Source organism: Physeter macrocephalus, chromosome 1 (assembly GCF_002837175.3).
Source record: "Physeter macrocephalus isolate SW-GA chromosome 1, ASM283717v5, whole genome shotgun sequence".
NCBI classification, from domain to species: domain Eukaryota; kingdom Metazoa; phylum Chordata; class Mammalia; order Artiodactyla; family Physeteridae; genus Physeter; species Physeter macrocephalus.
Window position 1 is genome coordinate 104,717,214 of NC_041214.2, and position 22,448 is coordinate 104,739,661.

General features: G+C 35.8%; 1 protein-coding gene across 1 annotated transcript in view; it reads right to left on the reverse strand.

Annotated features, from left to right (window-relative positions):
* Window positions 1-17,906: 17,906 nt before the first annotated feature.
* Window positions 17,907-22,448, reverse strand: part of TRAT1 (T cell receptor associated transmembrane adaptor 1) — a 29,869-nt gene continuing 25,327 nt past the window's right edge. Inside the window, exon 6 of the mRNA XM_024120324.1 lies at window positions 17,907-18,161. Coding sequence (XP_023976092.1) covers window positions 17,907-18,161 — 255 coding nt within the window. The remainder of the gene's footprint in view (window positions 18,162-22,448) is intronic.

Sequence of the window (22,448 nt, forward strand, 5' to 3'; positions counted from 1 at the left end):
AATGATAAGGAGAAGGGCTCCCTTAAAATGGTTGGGTGAAAGGTGGAAGTCTATGTTCTCTATATGAGCTCCACTAATACTGCGGGATGGAGAGGAGGACCTTGTTACCATCTGAGGTGGGAGGGAGACGAAAATCCTGGCTCTCTACTGACCTTCCTTGACACCACTCTGGTGGGGGTTTTGGGATGCCTCTTACAGCGTCATGAGTGTGGAAGTCTAGGCCTCTCACTTAGCCTTTGCTTGAAGATGAGGCCACAGTTTTTTCTATGGTATTTGACTGGAGTTGACCAGTTATTGTCTAAAAGCTTTTTGTCTTGCTAGGCTGCCTCTTTCCTGGTCCTTTAGCTAGAGAGACTAAGCTCTTTTGTCTGGGCTTGTTGGCATTTTCGGGTTGCTTGGCTTCTTTAGTTCCAAGTATGGGACGTATGAGACAAAAAGAAAACCCAAGAAACTCACTTCTTTGTTGTTTCTTGGGACTCTAAGTCCCTAGCTGGTCTGCTTCTTCTCTCAACCTCTCAAATCTTCTTATGTTTGTCACATATAGAATGCTCAGGGGTTTTAGTTGCATTCAGTGGGAGAAATAGGAAAATTATGTACATTCCATGTTCCTGGAAGCAGAAGTCAGTTTTTTTCAATTAATGTATTTTCATCCAACAAATGCTCTCTTCTTGAGTTTGATAAATAAAAGAATCTAAAAAACTCAGAAAGGAGCATGGACACTCTCAAAATACATACCCAGAATCCAAACACTCTTCATCACTGCTACCATTTGGGCTCAAACCATCATCATTTCCCATATGAATTATTGCAATTATCTCATGATGGCTCTCCCCTTGACTGCCTACTATCTAAATTTAATACAGCAGCCAGAGAGACTCTGTTAAAACATAGTCTAAACACTGTGCCCCAAATCTTTCAAGGGCTCCCCGTCACCAAAGCCAAAATCCATACAGTGGCCTATAACGTCCCATACATTCTCCCCTCCCACCCCCATTTACCTCTGTGGGCTCCTTTCCTCCTATTTTCCCCTCACTCACCCTGATGCTGCCACAGTGGCCTGCATGCTCTTCTGCTCATATGTTGAACGTATCCCCACCTCAGAACCATTGCAGTTACTGTTTAGTTCATGTGGAAAATTCTTGCCCCAGCTATCCTCATGGGTAGCTCTTTCACCTCCTGCAGATCATTGCTCAAACCTTCTTAGGCCTTTCTTGATTACCATATTTGAAACTGTAACTACCCATCACTCCCTCTACTCATCATGTCCCTCTTCTTGCTTTATTTTCCCCACAATAATTTTCCTTCTAATAGATCATACAATTTACTAATTTATTTTGTGTATTCTCTGCCTCTCCCCATTAAAACATACGCCCCACGAGGGACATGCTGTCCCGTCTGCTGTTTCACTGTGGTGTTGTCCACGTCAAGAACAGTGCCTAGCATATACTAAGTGCTTGATAAATATCTGTTGAATGAATAAATGACCTATGCGTCCAAGTTTCAGTGAGACAGAAATATCTTCATGACACAACAATAGGTCTAGTGACCTGATGGATGGCAGCTCTGGTGATACAAACTGAATTCTAGTAAAGCTGCCTTTAGGAGCACTTAACACAGATCCTTGTTCTAGAGTTATGCCACTATATTTTTCAGATATTCTTTCTCCCTCTGCTTCTTACTGTCCTTCTCATTCTAGACTCACTACAAATTGTTCTTTTTTCAGTAATCTCCAGCCTAAAAAAATAACAATATTGAATCTGATTGGTCCAGTGAATTGTCATCACTCCTTGGCTTGAAAATGATCCATATAACAGATCATATTATAGTCCAGTGAACAGGGACTACCCTTGGGTCAGGCATGGGTTGAGTGGTATAGTATGTGACCATCTCAGCTGGACACATTGCTTTGGGTAGTTCTCTCAAAGGCAGCAAGTGGGCAAGGCAGAGGCCCAGAGAGGAGAAGATCCTTTTCTGATGTGCTAAGCCAATCTGTAGACCTGCAAAAATTTGTACAGATTTAAAAATGAAATCCTTAGATTCTTTCCTTGACTGTGTCATCTGTATACAAGCTACTCAGCTCACGCACACCTTAGAAAAGTGGAAACAAGATCATGATTCAGCATTTATCAAAGGGATCCCTGACCTTTTCGACATTCTGCCCGGTAGAGAACTTCATTCCTTGAAGAACTTAATCTATGCAACAAATAGCAAATAGTTTGATTTGACTCGACTTTTATTTTTGAAATGAAATTGAATTTCAATACAAAACAAACAGAAAGGCTTTCCTCTTGGGTTTATGCATTGTCAGAAAAGTGACAAAACCCTTTGCTTTGCAGCATATCCTGGAGGGGCCCTACAAAACCCTTGAGAGTTATTGGGGGTGGGGTGCTGTGTCTCAGATCGTATGGCCCCGCTGCAGTGCTTTTCTGAGCTCTCTGATTTCCCTTGGAAGCATACAAAAATAAAGTAGAAACGTCAGAACCAAGTGCCGAGAGGCATGATAAGTAGCGGACAGAAGTTTGGAGTCAGTGTGGATTTTGGATTTTTGGTAGGAATCCTTTTCTGGCCCTACTCAGGCAAAAACTGTTTCCAACACACACAGCATGATTAGGCTCACTGTATAATCTCTCACTTTTTATGTAACATAATAAATACATTATATACAACCTGTTTTGTGACAAGCAGCTTTCAAAACACAGCAAAAAGATGAGAAAAATAATATTAAGCATATTTTCTTTCCTAGGAAATTTCTATCACATCCAACAGCTCTTTGTTATTATGCTATTCATTGGGCTTCCCCCACTGCCCCCATATCTAGTGATGAAAGGAAAAAACTATTATGAATAAATCGTGATAAAGTTACTAAAGCCCAAAGAACCACTGGAGTGATTTAATATGACTATAATTAGTTTTGGAAAAATTGGCCAGTTTCAAATTTAGCATTGTTATCTGTTTCTGCTATCAAGATTATCATAACCTCATAAAATAGATTAAGGACTATTTTCTCTTTTTCTGTTCTCTGGGTGAGAAGTCACACTCCCAACCTTCTCCATGTTCACCCCATTTCTTGATTTTTTTGTGTGTATATTGATTTTTCCTTATACAAATAAAAGTAAATGCAAATATATGTATATTCTTATTCCTCCACCCCTGACTTTCTTATGCAAAAGACAGCATACATTATACACTGTTAAAGACTGTGCTTTAAAAAAATTTTTAATCCATATCCTGAGAGCTTTTCACATTAATGCACAGTATGTCTTCATTCTTCTTTATAGCTGCATAGTATTCCATTTAGTGACTTTACCAGAGTTCATTTAACAAGATTCCTATTGCTTTGATGTTGCAAATAATGCTGCAGTAAATGCTGTGTAAAAATATCATTTCAAATATATCCTAATGTATCCGTAGAATGAATTCTTTAAAATGAGAATGCTGTCAGAGAGCAAATGGATTTGTAATTTTTATAAGTATTGCCAAATTGCCCTCCATTGTGCACTGTATTGTATTCTTTACCAGCAGAGTAGGAGAGTACCTGTGTTCAGTAGGAAGACTGTAAACTATTTTTTTTTTTTTTTTCCGGTATGCGGGCCTCTCACTGCTGTGGCCTCTCCCGCCGCGGAGCACAGGCTCCGGACGCGCAGGCCCAGCGGCCATGGCTCACGGGCCCAGCCGCTCCGCGGCATGCGGGATCCCCCCGGACCGGGGCACGAACCCGTGTCCCCCGCATTGGCAGGCGGACTCCCAACCACTGCGCCACCAGGGAAGCCCCGACTGTAAACTATTGAGTCAACTTCTTTAACAGTTATAGAACATTTTAGTTTTTCTGTCTTTTCTTTAGTTCTGGTAATTTGTATTTTCCTAGGAATTTATGCATTTTGTCTAAACGTCTACCCATTTTTGCATACATACATTTGGTAATAATATTATCTTTCTTAATATTTTTCTGTATTTGTGGACATGAGCCCATTTTCATTCCTAAGATTGTGTACTAATGGCTTCTCCCTGTTCTTAATCCATCTAACTAGGCAGGGTTTCTCAACTTTGACATTTGGGGTCAGATGATTCTGTTATTGGGGGCCGTCCTGCGCTTTGCAGGAGTTTTAGCATCTACCCACTACATGCCAGTAGCACTCCCCACCCCAGGTTGTATTTCCAGTCACACTTTGTCATCAGACACTGCCAAGAGTGTCCTCTGGGAAAGGTTGTGAGAGGGGAGAGCAAAATTGCTCTCAGTCGCATACCACTGATCTAGAAGTTTGAAAGTATTATGCCTTATCAAAGAATAAACTTTGGCTTTGTTAATTCTGGTTTTTTTCTTTTTCTAATTAATTGCTGCTCTTACCTCTGTTTATTTCTCTATTTAGACTCATTGATGTTTATTTTTATTTCCAGCTTTTTACAGTTGATATTTAATGCTTCAGTTTTCACTTTATTTTTTTTCTAACATGAGCATTTAAGACTATGCATTTTCTTCTAAGTATCACTTAAAAACAACCCACAAGTAGGTGGAATTAGAATTTAGTTTTACCTTTCAGTTTTAACTTTCATCATTCTTTTATCTATGGTCTATTTAAAAATGTTTTTATAATTTCCAAATTTATGATTCTTTTAGCTATTTAAAAAAATCAATTTCTATCTTAATCGTCAAAGAATGTGTCTGTGTAATTCTGCTTCTTTGATGTATATTGAGGCTTAGTTTATGGCTTAGAATGTGGTCAATAATTTTCATAAATGTTCCATGTGTTCCTGAAAAGAATGTCTAGTTACTGAATATAGTTTTCTATACAAGTCCATTGTCTCAGTTCTTCTCAAACATTTTCATATCATGTCTTACTAGGGTAAATGAGTGAGGTTACTTGAGGACAGATGAGACTGATCTGTGAGTCTCAAGACACCCACTGTCTGCACTCCCTAGGACAGAGGGAATCAAGTTCTGGGCCAACTTGTAACCCTTTCACAGTATGACAGTTTGCCAGAGCACAGCAGATTATACGTTTTGCGTTGGGTCAATATTAACTATATTTTCTGCATCTTCCAAATCCTTATTGATTTCTTTGTGTATTAATCCATAAATTACAGAGAAAGTTGTGTTTAAGTTGATGTGGCTCAGGGCAGGCCATGACAAAATATGCCAAAGTGGCATATTGATTATTTTAAAGTTATTTAAGAAGCAGCCAGTGCCAGAAGGACACTCTGACCCTCCTTTGTCCCCCTGAAAGCAGGAAATAAATCTCCCATATGAAAGGTAGCTTCCCTGCACTAGGAGGTGACGAGACATCCTTATCACCAAAGATAGGGAATTAGGGCTGAGAAGGCTATGTAAACAAATTCTGCTTAGATTCTTCACTAATTAGTACTCAGACCTAAGCTTCTTTGTCTTGTCAGTTCCTCACAAATTTATTGTTTCTTTGTCTAAAAGGTATAAAAGCTTCCTGCTTTGGTCCCTTCTCTGAGTTTCGGGTTTTTGGGGACCCCATACATACAAAACTAAATTGGTTTTTCTTCTGTTATTCTGTCTTATTTTAATTTAATTATTATACTAGCTAGAAGAACCAGTAAGGGTAGAGGAAAAATTTCCTCCTCAACAAAGTCTCTTATTTTTATACTTTCTCCTTTTAGTTCTGTAAATTTTGGCTTTAGATATGATATTACGTACATACAAATTAGAATAACTATATATTCTTAGTAAATGTTAACTTTATGAATTGCAATGATCCTCTTTATTATTGCTTTCTGTTTTCATGTCTATTTTGCCTAACATCATTATAGCTATGTCAGCTTTCTTTTGTTACTTGCTTATTATATCTTTTTTCATCTTTTTAATTTTTTGTATCCTTATGTTTTAGATATATTACTTGTAGGCTGTCTATAGGTGGATTATTCCTCCCTTTTCAAATATTTGTGACATGTTATTCTTGATAAGTTAGTAGACAATCTCCTTGTTAAAATAAGAAAAAATTGCAGTTATTGGCTTTAAGTTGTTCGATCATGATTGTCAGAGAACTGGAAAATGCCAGTGATTATTTCCTGTTATGACTTACTAGTACAACAAGTATTTATATTGTTTAAAAACACTGAGATGACAGTTACAATAATACTACCAGTTCAGGTAAGATAACTCATCAGAACTGCAAGTTTCTTTTGGTTGTTATTACAGGGCATGGCAACAACCTCTAAAGTGTTCAAAGTCCTACAAGAATCTTTTCTTCAAATGCTGCTTCCAAGGACAAATTTATATTAATAGAACAGTACAATTTGGTAATGGTTATGAATATTCACAAAATCTCCTTTTTGCATAAGAGACGAGATTGATATTCTTGTGAATGTTCTCAATTTAATACCTTATCATATCAGAACTTTTGAATTTGTTTTATGATGCAGAAAGCTCTCTATCTCTGTAACTTAAGGAGAGAGGGGACATCATTTCTTGTAGACTCCTCTTGCTAATTGTGAAGACTGGTACTTTTTTTTAAGACGAGGCTTTACTTGGCATGAAAAGTAAAGAGCAGGCTTGCGACCTCATTTTTATTTGCAGAAATGGACTAAGAGTTGAATGGGATTTTACTTATTAACAGTGACGAGGTGTATATATCATTAATCTTCCACATTCTGATTCTGCAAATGAAGTATGTGTCATTCCTCATTGAATGCAAAGAATGCAAGAATGGCAAAATTGACAAAAAGATGTCAACAGACCCAGGCAAAGGTATTCCATTTTTAAGGTAATCAAAGGTTTAAAAGCTTATAGAGCAGGGGACACGGCGGCACTCCTGACTAGAGGAACAAGGAAACTTGCTTGCCTAAGTGCTCTACAAGGAGAGGCTGCACACCTGCCTCCTGGTTAGAATCTGATCTCACTTCTTTGCTGCTTTCCTCTGACCTATATCAGGGTTGAACTCTGCAGGCCACTTGATTTACATCTTTGCTGAAACCTTGTCTTCCAGGGCCAGATGGGCTGACTGAATTAGGTCAAACTGATAACAATTTGGTAATTAAAAGTACAGCAAGTGTTATTGTCCCTAACAATTTGATAGCAAGATTTAGAGTGGCAAACTAGTTGTTTAATATTTATTTAAAATATTTAAAATATCTTGCCAAATAGTTTCTTTTCAATGATCTCTTAAGGCACAATTTTATTCTTTTGATTGTATTTCCTCTGAACTTGTAAATAATCAATAATGGTATGCAAATTTAGTTTTCAAAATCATATATAAAACAGTCTAAATTTTTTTAAAAAACGGTCTAAATTTTAATGTAGAAGAAACAAGTTTATGCGTATGTGAAGTATTTCAATATGTATTTATCTTCCTGAAAACTGGCTTTTCTTTTATCTCTAAGATTATTCTGACTGGTATGGAACAGATACTGTGCATGGATATATACCAATGGATCTCATTCTGCGAAGCCCCCACACCCCAAACAACACTATTTTAGCACTCCTTATTTCCTGCTGGAGAAAAGTTAGCTAAAGAATGAAACCAAGATATTTGTGGATGCATTACTTAGATGAGGCCCACCTGGAAGTAACAGAAACATCAAAATAACAATGGCTTAAATAAAACCGAAATTTCTCTCTCACATTAAAGAAGCTGGATATAGTTGGTCCAAGATTGGAATGATGTTGCATGTGTTAGGGGCGTAGGCTCTTCCTGTTGTTTCTCTGCCATCTTTAGCCTGTGGCTTCCATCCTGTGATCTAACATGGCTGCTCAAATTCAGCCATCACATCTATTTTTTTTTTAATTGAAGTATAGTTGATTTATAATATTGTATTAGTTTCTGGTATACAGTAAAGTGATTCCGTTTTATATATATATATATATGTATATATATGTGTATATATATATACTTTATATTCTTTTCCATTATGGTTTATTACAGGATGTTGAATATAGTTAACTGTACTATATATGGTAGGACCTTGTTGTTTCTCTATTTTATATATAGTAGTTTGTATCTGCTAATCCCAAACACCTAATTATCCCTCCCCCACCTCATTTCCCCTTTGGTAACCATAAGTTTTTCTATGTCTGTGATTATGTTTCTGTTTTGTAAATAAGTTTATTTGTATCATATTTTAGATTCCACATATAAATGATATCATGCGGTGTGTGTCATTATCTTTCTGATTTACTTCACTTAGTATGATAATCACTAGGTCCATCTATGTTGCTGCAAATGGCATTCCTTATTTCCTGCTGGAGAAAAGTTAGCTAAAGAATGAAACCAAGATATTTGTGGATGCATTACTTAGATGAGGCCCACCTGGAAGTAACAGAAACATCAAAATAACAATGGCTTAAATAAAACCGAAATTTCTCTCTCACATTAAAGAAGCTGGATATAGTTGGTCCAAGATTGGAATGATGTTGCATGTGTTAGGGGCGTAGGCTCTTCCTGTTGTTTCTCTGCCATCTTTAGCCTGTGGCTTCCATCCTGTGATCTAACATGGCTGCTCAAATTCAGCCATCACATCTATTTTTTTTTTAATTGAAGTATAGTTGATTTATAATATTGTATTAGTTTCTGGTATACAGTAAAGTGATTCCGTTTTATATATATATATATATGTATATATATGTGTATATATATATATACTTTATATTCTTTTCCATTATGGTTTATTACAGGATGTTGAATATAGTTAACTGTACTATATATGGTAGGACCTTGTTGTTTCTCTATTTTATATATAGTAGTTTGTATCTGCTAATCCCAAACACCTAATTATCCCTCCCCCACCTCATTTCCCCTTTGGTAACCATAAGTTTTTCTATGTCTGTGATTATGTTTCTGTTTTGTAAATAAGTTTATTTGTATCATATTTTAGATTCCACATATAAATGATATCATGCGGTGTGTGTCATTATCTTTCTGATTTACTTCACTTAGTATGATAATCTCTAGGTCCATCTATGTTGCTGCAAATGGCATTATTTCATTCTTTTTATGGCTGAGTAGTAGTCCATTGTCTATATATACCACATTTTCTTTATCCATTCATCTGTTGATGAACACTTACGTTACTTCCATATCTTGGCAATTATAAATAATGCTGCTATGAACGTTGGGGTGCATGTACTTTTTCAAATTAGAGTTTTCTCCAGATATGTGCCCAGGAGTGGGATTGTTGAATCATATGTCAGCCATCACATCTTTATTCCAGCTAGAGAAAAAGACTACCAAAGTAGGCCACACCCAGCTTCAGGGGGGAAAGTTGTTCCAGCAGCTATGCACCCAGCGTCAATTGCACTGGACAAAGTTACACAAGCAAGGAAGACTGTATTCAAGACTGTTGCAATAGAAGGGGGAGACTGAAAACTCCACTGAAACAAAGGACTGGAAAAATTTTAGGAGCTGGGGTGCGGGTACACTTAGGCCACCTGTTTGCTAATTGGCCTTACCCAAAGGAAATGTACATTTTCTCCTATCTCCATGACAGGAGGTAGTTTTACAACTTGGAGCAAGGTACCCACTAGAGTTAGGCGTCTACCCTCCCAAGGAGACTGAGAAATAAGGGCACTATCATCCTTGATGTTTACATTTCAAAGAAGTGGTTCCCAGGACCTTGAGAAAGACATCCCCTGGGTCCTCAAACTGCCAAGAGGCTCCTACGGAAATTTATATACATTGCAAAGGGGACAAAGAAGTAATTTGTAATTACAAGTATTTTAAATTGAATACTCTAGGAGAAGGGAGGTCGGGGACTTATAGTCAGGAAGAAGAGATCTGTCTAAAATTTTTCAAGCTGGGGCAATATTAAGGCCTGATTGGTCGCCAGTTAAAAAATCAAGTTTCTAGGGCTTCCCTGGTGGCGCAGAGGTTGAGAGTCCGCCTGCCGATGCAGGGGACACGGGTTCGTGCCCCGGTCCGTAAGATCCCACATGCCGCGGAGCGGCTGGGCCCGTGAGCCATGGCCGCTGAGCCTGCGCGTCCGGAGCCTGTGCTCCGCAACGGGAGAGGCCACCGCAGTGAGAGGCCCGCGTACGGCAAAAAACAAACAAACAAAAAAATCAAGTTTCTATACTGAGAAAGAATAAATGAGAGAATAAAAACTGGAGAAATACTGACAGTTTGCTCCTGCTGGCTCAATAGTTTCCTCTCCCTGTTCTTTGAAGAAAGACTACAAAAACACAATAATGCTTAATTCAAAAATTAATCTTTCTATTGGTAGAATTTCAGCTACTACTATTGCTTGTGTGGTAAAGGCCAGTAGATAAGACTCTTATAGCATGCTGAATTTCTTCCACCACCAGGGTTGTATACTTCCCGAGAGTCAGCAGTGTTTATCTCTAAACTTGCTAGCTATACTTGTTATTATAATTACATAAGATAATTATTATGTGTCCTAATGAAATATGGCTGTGGATAGAACTTTCTGTATGATAATTAAGTTCACTGTTTTGCCAAGAAAAAAATAAATGTGACTTGCTTAAAAATTGCTGCCAAATTAGATGTGGGTAAAGTTCCCATAAAAGTCTTGGAAGAAAAGGTCTAGAGGGATTCTGCACTTACATTTCATCACAAATGTTTTTAAGTTCTTGTTTCACTTTAAAGAAACTAAAACTGGGGCTATAGACAGTGTTTTATGGGCAGTGAGAATTATATAAGATGGCATGGAACTCCTATCATAGGCTTTCTTAAGAAATGGTCTTGCCCTACATCAAAAGTTTAATAAAAAATATTTATACATTTTAAGTTAAAATGCTAATGGTACCTTTTTATTACTCAACAGTTGGACCAATTTTTAAAGTTAATCTACCAACTACTGTCTCAATCAATTTAGATGAAAATAAAACCAAACCAAATATCTACTAACTCTCAAGGTTGGTGACGGATACTGATTTGTTAAGAGAGTTCTGTATTATATCAAAGGCAGCCAAAGATAGTACTCATTGAAACTCTTATTCCATTCTTTTCATTTTGATTAAAATAAAATTTTCTCTGATTCTAAATGAGATAACGTTCAACTCTGTGTTCAAAATTAGACAAAATTGAGCACAAAACAAGGTTTTAGCTTTAACATTGGAATTTTTTTTTGCAAGTTTGTTTTGGATTTTGTCTTTTATGGGATTGAACTTGACTTAGCATCCAAAATCACCGAAGCAATGACATCTATTTCTTTCCCCTAAAATTGGGATACAAGACTGATAAGTGCCTAGGTATTTAAAGGCAAGTGACGTTAATAAAATACTAGCTTGTAAAAAACACTTTAATATGAACATTTTGTGGTAGAAGTCTTGGTGTTTATTGAAAGCTACAGACTGTCATTTAAGTGGACTTATATTTAGATTCGTCATAAACTAGAGAGGTTCTTAGTATTGTGAAAAATACCATAAATTTCATTATTTTTCAACATTTTTAAGAAAAACTTTTTTTCAATTTGTTTTAGTTAGCCTCTTTTGATTTTAAATACTAGAAATAGAGATCATTATGATTAAATAGGTAGGGTGTAAGGACAATCCAAAACTAGGGCCCAAGGTGCTTTTAACCAACTGTGACGGTATCAGCCTCTCAACAGATCCAGCTCTGGACTTGGACTGCTTGTTCAAATCCTGAATCTATAATTTATTTGTGCAATATTGGGCAAGTTAATCTTTATCAGTCTTGGTTTTCTCATCTGTAAGATTATGATTATAATAGCATCCATCTTTTAGGGTGTTACATAATTAAATTATGTATGCAGGTAAGTACTTAGACCAGTGTCTTGCACTTAGTAAGTTCTTAATAAATAATAGTTGTTATACTGATTTTCTAATTAATCTGACCACTTATAGAGTCTTGAATTCCATTCTCTACCAACTATCTCCTTGTGTTTACTCTTAGTTTCTGTCCTCTTGCAATTGTGCCTTGTTTCCCAAGGCCCCAATTCTGTTTAATAGCATCCTTTTGGCTCAGACCCCACTGATAACTGTCCAGTCTATAGATTGGTTCAGAGGATGCACTGTCTTGCCATGACGTCTTAGGTGGTAGAAGCTATGAGTAGGTAAGGCAGCTTCTTCAGAAGAGGTTAAAGGAACAGCAAGCATCATTACTAGAGCATCTGCCAAATTTGTATTCTTTCTTGTTATCTTCTCTAAATTTTGTTTACTGTCTTAATATAAATTATCAATTCTGTTTATCAAGTGAAGGCAAAACCTCAAAGAGATTTAAGCATATTTCAAAACTAATCATCCTGCCTTTACTCTGCTAGAAATAAGTCCTTTAATACCAAAGGAAAATGAGTTATTGTTCCTATTCTTGAGATTTAAGTTGAACTTTTTGGGACCTTAAGATATTTTCAGTGAAAATCTTAAGACTTTAGAATTCATCTGTTTTTCTAGTCAAAAATGTTCTCTATATTTTCTTCTGTACATTTTCTTTTTCAGTTGAAATGTGAAAGTTTATAATGATACTCCTCCTGGGACATAATCTCTGAGAACTGTCACAGGTGAAGTATATATATATTTTTAATGATTGCATGATGATCAGTAATTCATAGCTTATTAACGTTTCAAAGAGTCCTGATTAGGTTATAGAATTACACAAAATTACACTAAAAATATATTGTAAAATTACACTAAAGTGAAATGAGGTGCTTGGGGTTCTGCTTCTCATCAAGATAGAATAACATCTTGGATTTATCCTCTCACTTGAATATATTCCCTCCCACTTTAAACAACTAAAATCCAGACAAAGTATATGAGACAATGATACTCAAGACTTTGAACATCAGGCAATGAAGAAAAATGATCCCTGAAAGATGGGAAATAAATGAGGTGAACCCTACTATTGCCCTATCTTATTGCCTGGAGAAAGTTTTCAGGCCCTAGAGCAGGTAGAGGGAGTATAAGTATTGACCACTGATCTCCTGAACTGAGGAGATGAAGCTGAAGGTCAAGAGAAACCAAGAAGGCAGAGTACTGAATAGGAAAAAGCTGCATATAGAGAGAACTCTAGAGATGTGTAAAGAGTCTGCACTGAGGATTCAGCTGAATACTGATCAGTGCATGCATGTAAGAAAACTACCAAAGCTTGGGGAAAGACCTAGAAAAAAGAGTAAACAGTGCCTATGGCTCACAAAAGGCTGGGAATAGTACTTGTTTTCAACAGCTGGGGTGAAAAACCTCACAATTCATGAGGGTCAGAATAGCTTTTCACCTAAGTTAAATTCAGCCTATTACTGAGGCAAGACCCTACTCTGGTCCTGCTTAACAAAGTTTAAAAAGCAAGACTCTAAAGAATCAAATTGTGTCCAAGTAACTTGACCATTTCCAGAACAAAAGTCAAGAATATCATAGGATTACAAAAATATCTATCACCAAACAAAGTAAAATTCACAGTATTTTCTGCCTAATGAAAAATTACCAAGAATTTTTAAAAGTAGGAAAATACAACCCAAAATGAGAAAAATCAATCAGTTGAAACTCTGAATGACAGATGATAGAATTAGATAAAAACATTAAAACAGTTGTTATAACTGTATTCAGTATGTTCAAGAAGTTAGAAGATTAAACATGTTTGATAGAGACATGAAAGATGCAGGAAGAAAATACCCAAACTGAATTTATAGAGATAAAAACTAAATTGTCTGAGATTAAAAATATCTCTCAGGGATTATTGACAGATAGACATTTTAGAATTAGTGACCTTGATGACACAGCAAGAGAAATTATCCAAAATAAAACACAGAAAAAAAAGACTGAAATAAACATAAGTAAAATGTGGGATAATTTGCAAGTAGTTGAAGAACCTGGAAATGGGGAATGGGATAAAAAATATATTTAAAGAAATATTGCATATTGTTTAAAACCAGTGATTAAAAAAATCTTAAAACAATCAGAGAAAAATAAGAACACAGAGGGACAAAGACAAGTATGACACCAAATTTTTCTTCAGAAACAATGCAACTAAGAAGTCCATAGAACAGTATCTTTAAATCACTGAAAGAAACATATAGTCAGCTCAACCTTGAAATTTTTTACCCAATGAAAATATCTTTCAAAAATGAAGGTAGATAAAGACTTTCTCAGATACATAAATGCTGAGGGAATTCATCACCAGCAGGCTTGAAAAATAAATGTTAAAGGAAGTCCTTTAAGCTGAAGAATAATGATACTAGATGGAAGCCTGCATCTATACAAAGCATTGAGGGGTTCTAGAAATGTTAACTACAGGGATAAACATGAAGACATTTTTTTATTATTTAAGCCTTTTAAAAACATAATTGTCCTTTTAAAGTAAAAAATAATACATAAAATGTATAAAACCCGGAGCACAAAGGTCAGAGGAGGGAAGTAAAATTTCACTGTTTTAAGATTTAAAGAGGTATTTTATCATTTGAATGTAGACTGTAATGAGTTAGAGATGTTTATTAATAACTAAGAAATTACTAAAATAACACAACATAGATTTGTAACTAATTATCCAACAATGAAGATAAAATGGAATCATAAAAAAAAAACTGATGTAATCTAGAAGAAGTCATAAAAAGAGGAAAAAATAAAGAACAGATGGGACAAATAAAAAACAGATATCAAGAGTGTTGCTTTTAACCCAACCATATCAATAATTGCATTAAATGAAAATAGGTTAAACACCCCAATTAAATGAGAGATTTTCAGACCAGATTTTTTAAAAAAGTAAAACAAACTATATGTTGCCTACAAAAAATGCATTTTAAATTTAAAGATGTAACTAGGTTGAAAAAGGATATAAAAAGATATTTCATGCTAACATTAATCAAAAGCTAGAATAACAATATTAATATTAGACCAAGTAGATTTCAGAGAAAACAATACTGCCAAGGATAAAGAGGGTCATTTCATAGTGATAAAGATTAAATTCATCAAAAAAATAGTGTGTTTGAACATGTGTGCCCCTAATAATAGAGCTCCAAAAAACATGAAGCAACAACTGACAGAATAGTATGGAGAAATAGGCAAATGTACAATTATAGTCAGAGATTTCAACATTCCCCTCTCAATAATTGATAGAACAAGTAGGCAAAATCAGTGAGGATATAGAAGACTTGAAAAGCTCTATCAACCAAATTGGCCTAATAGACATTTATAGAACACTCTACCAACAACAATAGAATATACATCTTTTTTTCAAATGTACACCATCATCCATCAAGATAGACTATATTCTGACAATAAAGAAAGGCTCAATAAATATAAAAAGATTCAAGTCATATGTTCTATGACCACAATAGAATTAAATTAGAAGTCAACAACAAAAGAGATCTGGAAAATCCTCAAATATTTGGAAACTATACAATACATTTATAAATAACCCATGGGTCAAAGAAGAAATCAAAAGGGAAATTGAAAGTGTTTGTGGGATGCAGGTAAAGCAAAACAATATTTTTAAAAAGGGAAATTTATGAGACTAAATCCCTATTTTAGACAAGAAAAGTTTTATATTAATGACTTCAGTTTCTACCTTAAAATGCTAAAACAAAGAACAAATGAAACAAAATAGGCAGAAGAAAGGATGTAATATAGATCAGAGGGTAAATCAATGAAACAGAAAATGTAAAAACAATAGAAAAATTATGTGAACAATAACTTGTTCTTCAGGAAATCAATAAAATTGATAAATCTCTAGATGAGGAAAAAAGAAAATTATCAGTATCAAAGAGAAGTGAAATCACTACAAATTCTATAGATATTAAAAGAATAATATGAGAATATTTTGAACAACTTTATGCCAATAAATTTAACAACTTAGATGAGAGGGACAAATTCCTCAAAAGACACAAATTTACAAAGTTCACTCAACAAGAAATAGGTAACTTGAAAAGCCTTATATCAAAGAATTAAAATTTGTAGCTAAAAACCTTTCTGACTAATGGGCATCAGATATATCTGGTACAAAAAACTTTAAAATATTTTGGAATTCAAATGATATAAACCAGAGGCAAAAAATTCAAATATTTCCAGGTGCCAGGTAAATAATGTAAGTGAATGATGTGGAATAATTACAGGAAAAAACAACTGCCAAAAATACAATCTAACTTTATTTTTACTGAACCATGGTTTATATAGAAATGCAACAACATAAACATATATGATAGCAAAGATTTTATTTTAAATTAAACATAAAAACTTAAAGTCAGTATGTAATTATTAATTATTAACTCTATTTCTTGTGGGTTTTTCTTGGCTCTTCTCTGGAATCAGAAACCTGATTCCTTTTCTTCTGCCCTTAAATATTAGTACTTTTTGTCTTTCCTATGGCATTATGGACAACTTAAAATATTTTACTTTGTCAGCATTTAATTTTCTACAGGTTCATAATGGAAAATAATTATTGACAGAAGTAGGCACTTCCAAATATGGATAGAATCCTTCCACAAAATGTGCTCTTCCTTCCTCTCTTTACTTGGGTGGCTTCTTCTCATTGTTCAGTTCTCAGAATTAAAATTTCTTCTTCAGAGATGCCCTCTCTCCATCATCTCTTTCTTCTGTTTTCTTAATAGTATTTTTCTTACTAGTAGCTACACTTTTCTTTGTTAACCTGATACTCATCTTTTCTCCTAGCCTGTAGTTCAACGGGTGCAGAGTCTCAGTTTCCCTCATCATTGTATAACTTAGTACATAAACTGCCTCAGGAGTTCCACAAACAATTGAAGAAAGAGTGACTAAGCTCTGGTCAGAGGGCAGGACTGATAGCTGTCATGTACAATTTTCTTGGTCAGTGATGATTTGAGACCGAATTAAATGCCTACTCCAAATGGAGAGAGATAGAAAGTTTAAAAAAAAAATTTTTTTTTTGGAGGGCAATTTAAGAGCACTTATGAGTTTAAATAGGACACACGCTTTGACTGAACTCTTGGTCTTTCAGAAATATATTCTGTAGAGACTTACAGAATGCACACCTTTTAAAGCAGCAATTCTTTTCCATTTAGCCTCAAGGAGAAGTCAGACAAGTACCAAATATGTGCTGAGATGCATTCTCATTACGATGTTATTTGTAAAAGCAAAAAAACAGAGATTGGAAATGAGCTAAATGTACTTCAAAATTATTTAATTAAGTTTTGGTATAATCATCAATGAAATGCTATGCAGGCATTAAAATTATAACTGTCATTAGTTACAGTTAAAAATAACAGTGGAAATAAATCTATAATATATTATTAAGTGAAAAAAGTTTAAATAATATGTATAAAATAATCATTCCCCTTTTTTCTGTTTTGGTTAAAAAAACAACTAATGGTCATATATGTGGGTATATCTATGGTCATGCCCAGAAAAACATCTAGGAGAATATATAGAAAGTTGATCATAGTAATTATCTCTGGCTAGTAGAATATCTAAATTCTTTTTGATACTGTTTATTGTTACAAGGAATATGCATTAATTTTACAATAATATTTAGAACTAATAAAGATATTTCCATTTGTGAAAAATATTTCTTAAGATTATCCCTCTTCTCTTAGAAATGTTTTAATGTCTCTGATGCCTTTCAGTCAGAAATTTCTTCCAATTATGGAGTGTTTCACATTGATGAGAAACAAGAACTGTTTAAAAAAAAACATTGACTTTTATTTCTCTTTCAACATGATCCAGAACATATTTATGCTTAAAACCTTTATTTTTTTTTTTTTTGGTTTATTTCGCTGAGTAATTGTTTTGAAGTTATGATTTTGTTAGGATCAATTTGCAAACTTGATTTCATTTACATTTGACGACATCAGTATTTTTTAAGTGAATTCAAATAACTAATTTAAATAATTAATTTGCATGGTATTCCATTTGCTGTGTATAACATAAGCTCTGTATAAAAGGTAAGCCACCATCACACCAACAGACGATCAGGTCATCACCCTGACAAATCATGTTGTGTCATATGGGGTCTTCATTTCTTTAACAACCAGTTCCAGTAAGAGCTGGATCGCTGAGCTAGATCATAGTCTAGCTAGTTTACAGTTTCTTTCTTTGCACGGATCAATCCAAACAGCCTGATGGGATCATCATGAACGTTTTCCTCTATTGCCTGGCTTTCTGGTGGGAAACTGTCCGCCAAAGTGGTCTTAGAAAGGTTGATATCCATTGCATGTACCTGCCCATCTTCATCCTTGTCTGACAAATAAGTTTTCTGTTTCTTGGGCTTTCTGCGCTTCCCCTCACAGCTGTGATCTAGTGAGGCATAGAATATCTTTGCTTCAGTTTCCTAGAAAGAAAGGTATGTTAATTCTTCATTGTTAGCCATTCTTTAACTTTGATGACCTCTGGGTATTTCTAAGGCCTATAAAAAACACACAGCTTGTTTTCTGGGCTTCAGCTACCTTATTTACCAAATTTGTCAATTAGGATGATAAGACTTTGGGGTGGAAAATGCTTAAGTGAACTTTGTGTATAGTTTTATTTCTTTTTATACTCAAAATATACATGAACATTTTAGATGGATTTTTACCTGCCCCTCCCCCTGCCTTCACCTCAGGGAGTGCCTGCCCTATGTTTCATCTATCAAGTAACAATACTGATTTGTTAAATTGGGAACAAAGCATGACAGGAAGGAATTTAACCAATCAAAAATCTGCTTTACATATGTTTAATACTTGGTCATTTGACGGTACCCGCAAAACTCCCAAATTTTTCTACATTTATGAGACTCAGAAGTATAATGTTAGGGACTTCCCTGGTGGTGCAGTGGTTAAGAATCCTCCTGCCAATACAGGGGACATGGGTTCGATCCCTGGTCCAGAAAGATCCCACATGCCGCAGAGCAACTAAGCCCGTGTGCCACAACTACTGAGCCTGTGCTCTAGAGTCCACACACCACAGCTACTGAGCCCATGTGCCACAACTACTGAAGCCCGCATGCCTAGAGCCTGTGCTCCACAACAAGAGAAGCCACCGCAATGAGAAGCCCGTGCACTGCAACAGAGTAGCCCCCACTCGCCTCAACTGGGGAAAGCCCACGTACAGCAACAAAGACCCAATGCAGCAATAAATAAATAAATAAATAAAAATTAAAATCATGTAAAAAAAAAAGAACTATATGTGTTTGCTACATTATAAAAAAAAAAATATAAGGTTAACTGTCCATTTATATGACTGGCATTTGGTTTCTTGGGCTTTCTGCGCTTCCCCTCACAGCTGTGATCTAGTGAGGCATAGAATATCTTTGCTTCAGTTTCCTAGAAAGAAAGGTATGTTAATTCTTCATTGTTAGCCATTCTTTAACTTTGATGACCTCTGGGTATTTCTAAGGCCTATAAAAAACACACAGCTTGTTTTCTGGGCTTCAGCTACCTTATTTACCAAATTTGTCAATTAGGATGATAAGACTTTGGGGTGGAAAATGCTTAAGTGAACTTTGTGTATAGTTTTATTTCTTTTTATACTCAAAATATACATGAACATTTTAGATGGATTTTTACCTGCCCCTCCCCCTGCCTTCACCTCAGGGAGTGCCTGCCCTATGTTTCATCTATCAAGTAACAATACTGATTTGTTAAATTGGGAACAAAGCATGACAGGAAGGAATTTAACCAATCAAAAATCTGCTTTACATATGTTTAATACTTGGTCATTTGACGGTACCCGCAAAACTCCCAAATTTTTCTACATTTATGAGACTCAGAAGTATAATGTTAGGGACTTCCCTGGTGGTGCAGTGGTTAAGAATCCTCCTGCCAATACAGGGGACATGGGTTCGATCCCTGGTCCAGAAAGATCCCACATGCCGCAGAGCAACTAAGCCCGTGTGCCACAACTACTGAGCCTGTGCTCTAGAGTCCACACACCACAGCTACTGAGCCCATGTGCCACAACTACTGAAGCCCGCATGCCTAGAGCCTGTGCTCCACAACAAGAGAAGCCACCGCAATGAGAAGCCCGTGCACTGCAACAGAGTAGCCCCCACTCGCCTCAACTGGGGAAAGCCCACGTACAGCAACAAAGACCCAATGCAGCAATAAATAAATAAATAAATAAAAATTAAAAATTAAAAATATCAGGCAACAGAGTAGCCCCCACTCGCCTCAACTGGGGAAAGCCCACGTACAGCAACAAAGACCCAATGCAGCAATAAATAAATAAATAAATAAAAATTAAAATCATGTAAAAAAAAAAAAAAGAACTATATGTGTTTGCTACATTATAAAAAAAAAGTATAAGGTTAACTGTCCATTTATATGACTGGCATTTGGCAAGAATTGCATTTCCCATTTTCCTGTTTTTTCCTTTTTTTTTTTTTACTTCCTTCTTGCCTACCTGTCCCCAGATCCTGTTTGAGCTCCTTTAGGTTGGTCTTGGAGATACTCATTTGCATCCAAGAAAGCCTGCTAGTCCTCTCTGGCCTAGAGCTGAGTCAGTACTAGAATAAGAAGGGCAGGAGACTAGAGACACTTGGGGAAAGCAATAGGCCTGAAGACAAGACCTTGAATTTGGTGTTTGAAAGTTTAGGATTGAATTCCAGCTCTGTAATATACTGGTCATGGGACCTTGGGCAGTTTTTTGTTTGTTTGTTTTAACTATTTTGAGCCTCTTGCTATAAAATGAGAGTACCTATCTTACAACATTATTAGCAAATAGAGTTAATATACAGTTGACCCTTGAACAACATGGGTGTTAGGGATGCCAACCCCTTGAGCAGGTAAAAATTCACATATAATTTTACAGTCGGCCCTCCATTTCCGCAGTTCCGCATCCACAAATTCAACTAACCCCTCACCGTGTAGCACTGTAATATGCATCTGGTGAAAACAATCGGCGTTTAAGCAGCCCTGCGCAGTTCAAACCTGGTTTTTCAAGGTTATCAGAGCTGTAGGCTAAATTATCAGAGTTGTAGGCTAAAACTTTAGAACAGCTATTGAATAAACCAAAATATTCTGTATTAAGGATTAAGCCAAAGGTATATCAATTTGTGGAGTCTAGGGTAAAGAAGCAACATTTGGATTAACAAACCCCTATACATGGAGAAGCTTCTCCCTGTAGGCACTTGTTTTCATGCTAAAAGTTAAATGTCTTAAATCTTCTCTACCAGGCAGGGGGTTGGCTCTATTTACAACCTCTCTTGTATGTTTGTCTGACTTTTTATTTGTAAAATAATCATTTCTGGAAAATTGTGTAGAAGATAGGTAACTTGTATCTTTGCTTGAGTCTCTACACCCTTCCAGTTAGCCCATATACTGTCTTCAAGTTATCTTCCTAAGGCATAACTTCAATATTTTACCATTATGTCTCAAAAATTTTAGCCTAGAATCTGAATTTTATAGCATGGCATTCAAGGTTTTCTGTGCTTATACTTCCACACTTTCTATTTTGATTCCCAGTACTCCCCTACATAAACTCTCTATTTCAAGCAAACTGGACATTTCACTGCTTCCTGAATACACCTCATGCTTTTCAGACCTGCTTTGCCTTTGACTAGATAGATTGAGAAGATGTCAGTGAAGTTAGAAAAATAACCAAAAGGCACTCGGTAACACAAAGGGGTGGATATCTTTTTTGACTGTCCAGCACTTTGTTCTATTCTCTTTCTTTGATAAATTCTCCATTTTCCTTTAGGAAATTTCCCTCTTCTATCTGGTCCTGGAGAGCCTATCAATCACAATGCTGTACTCCAAGCTTAGCACAGGATTAAGCATGCAACCCAGGCTAGAACCAATTACACTACCCATCTTCCTGTCAACAGAAGTTGGCCCAAGGGTGGACATGTGACTTCAGTAGAGCCAATTACATGGCATCTTTGGGATTGAGGTACAGATGCAGAAATAGAAAAGATATCTTTTTCTGGATTTGGGAGGAAGAAAATCTGAGTCTCCAGTGGCTTTCCCAGCCTCAGTGGAAGAGTCTGTTGGTAATAGAAGAGAATGAAGTCAGTAACAGAGAAGCAGGGAGAAGAAATGGAGAGAGCTCTCATATTCAATCATTTCAAAACCAAAAGACACCCTTTCATCTCCCAGTTACATGATCCAGTGATTTCCCTTTTATGCTAAAGTGGTTTGAATTGGGTTTTTGCACTTACAACGGAAAGCAAATAATGTATGTCTGGTCGACAACTGGTCCACTTTATCAAGTCCTGCAGAGTTCAAAGAACAAGAGTCCTGAGAAAGGACCACAATATGTACGTGTAATAGTCATTTGTGACTTCCAGAGTGTTGTTTTACTTGAATAGATGGGTGGAAAATACAGACAGGGAAAAAAGAATTTGTATCTGTGAAAAGAAATGGAAACCATGGAGGAAAGTAAAAACCAGTTTAGGAATTAGAAAAACAGGTTGAAGTAGAGCTTTGTTTTATTTGTTTTTAAATAATGCAGAGATTTGTGTATATTGGTAGGTTAATAGTAATTCATTTAAAGAAAGAAATGGAGACAAATTAAACAATTGAATATGCAAGATCTTGAAGGAAATAGGAGAAATACTCAAGAGCACAAGTAGGAGTATTGGCTTTGGAAAGAGGAGAGGTTGCTTCTGACACAGAAGGGAAAGGAGGAATAGGTGAGGGGT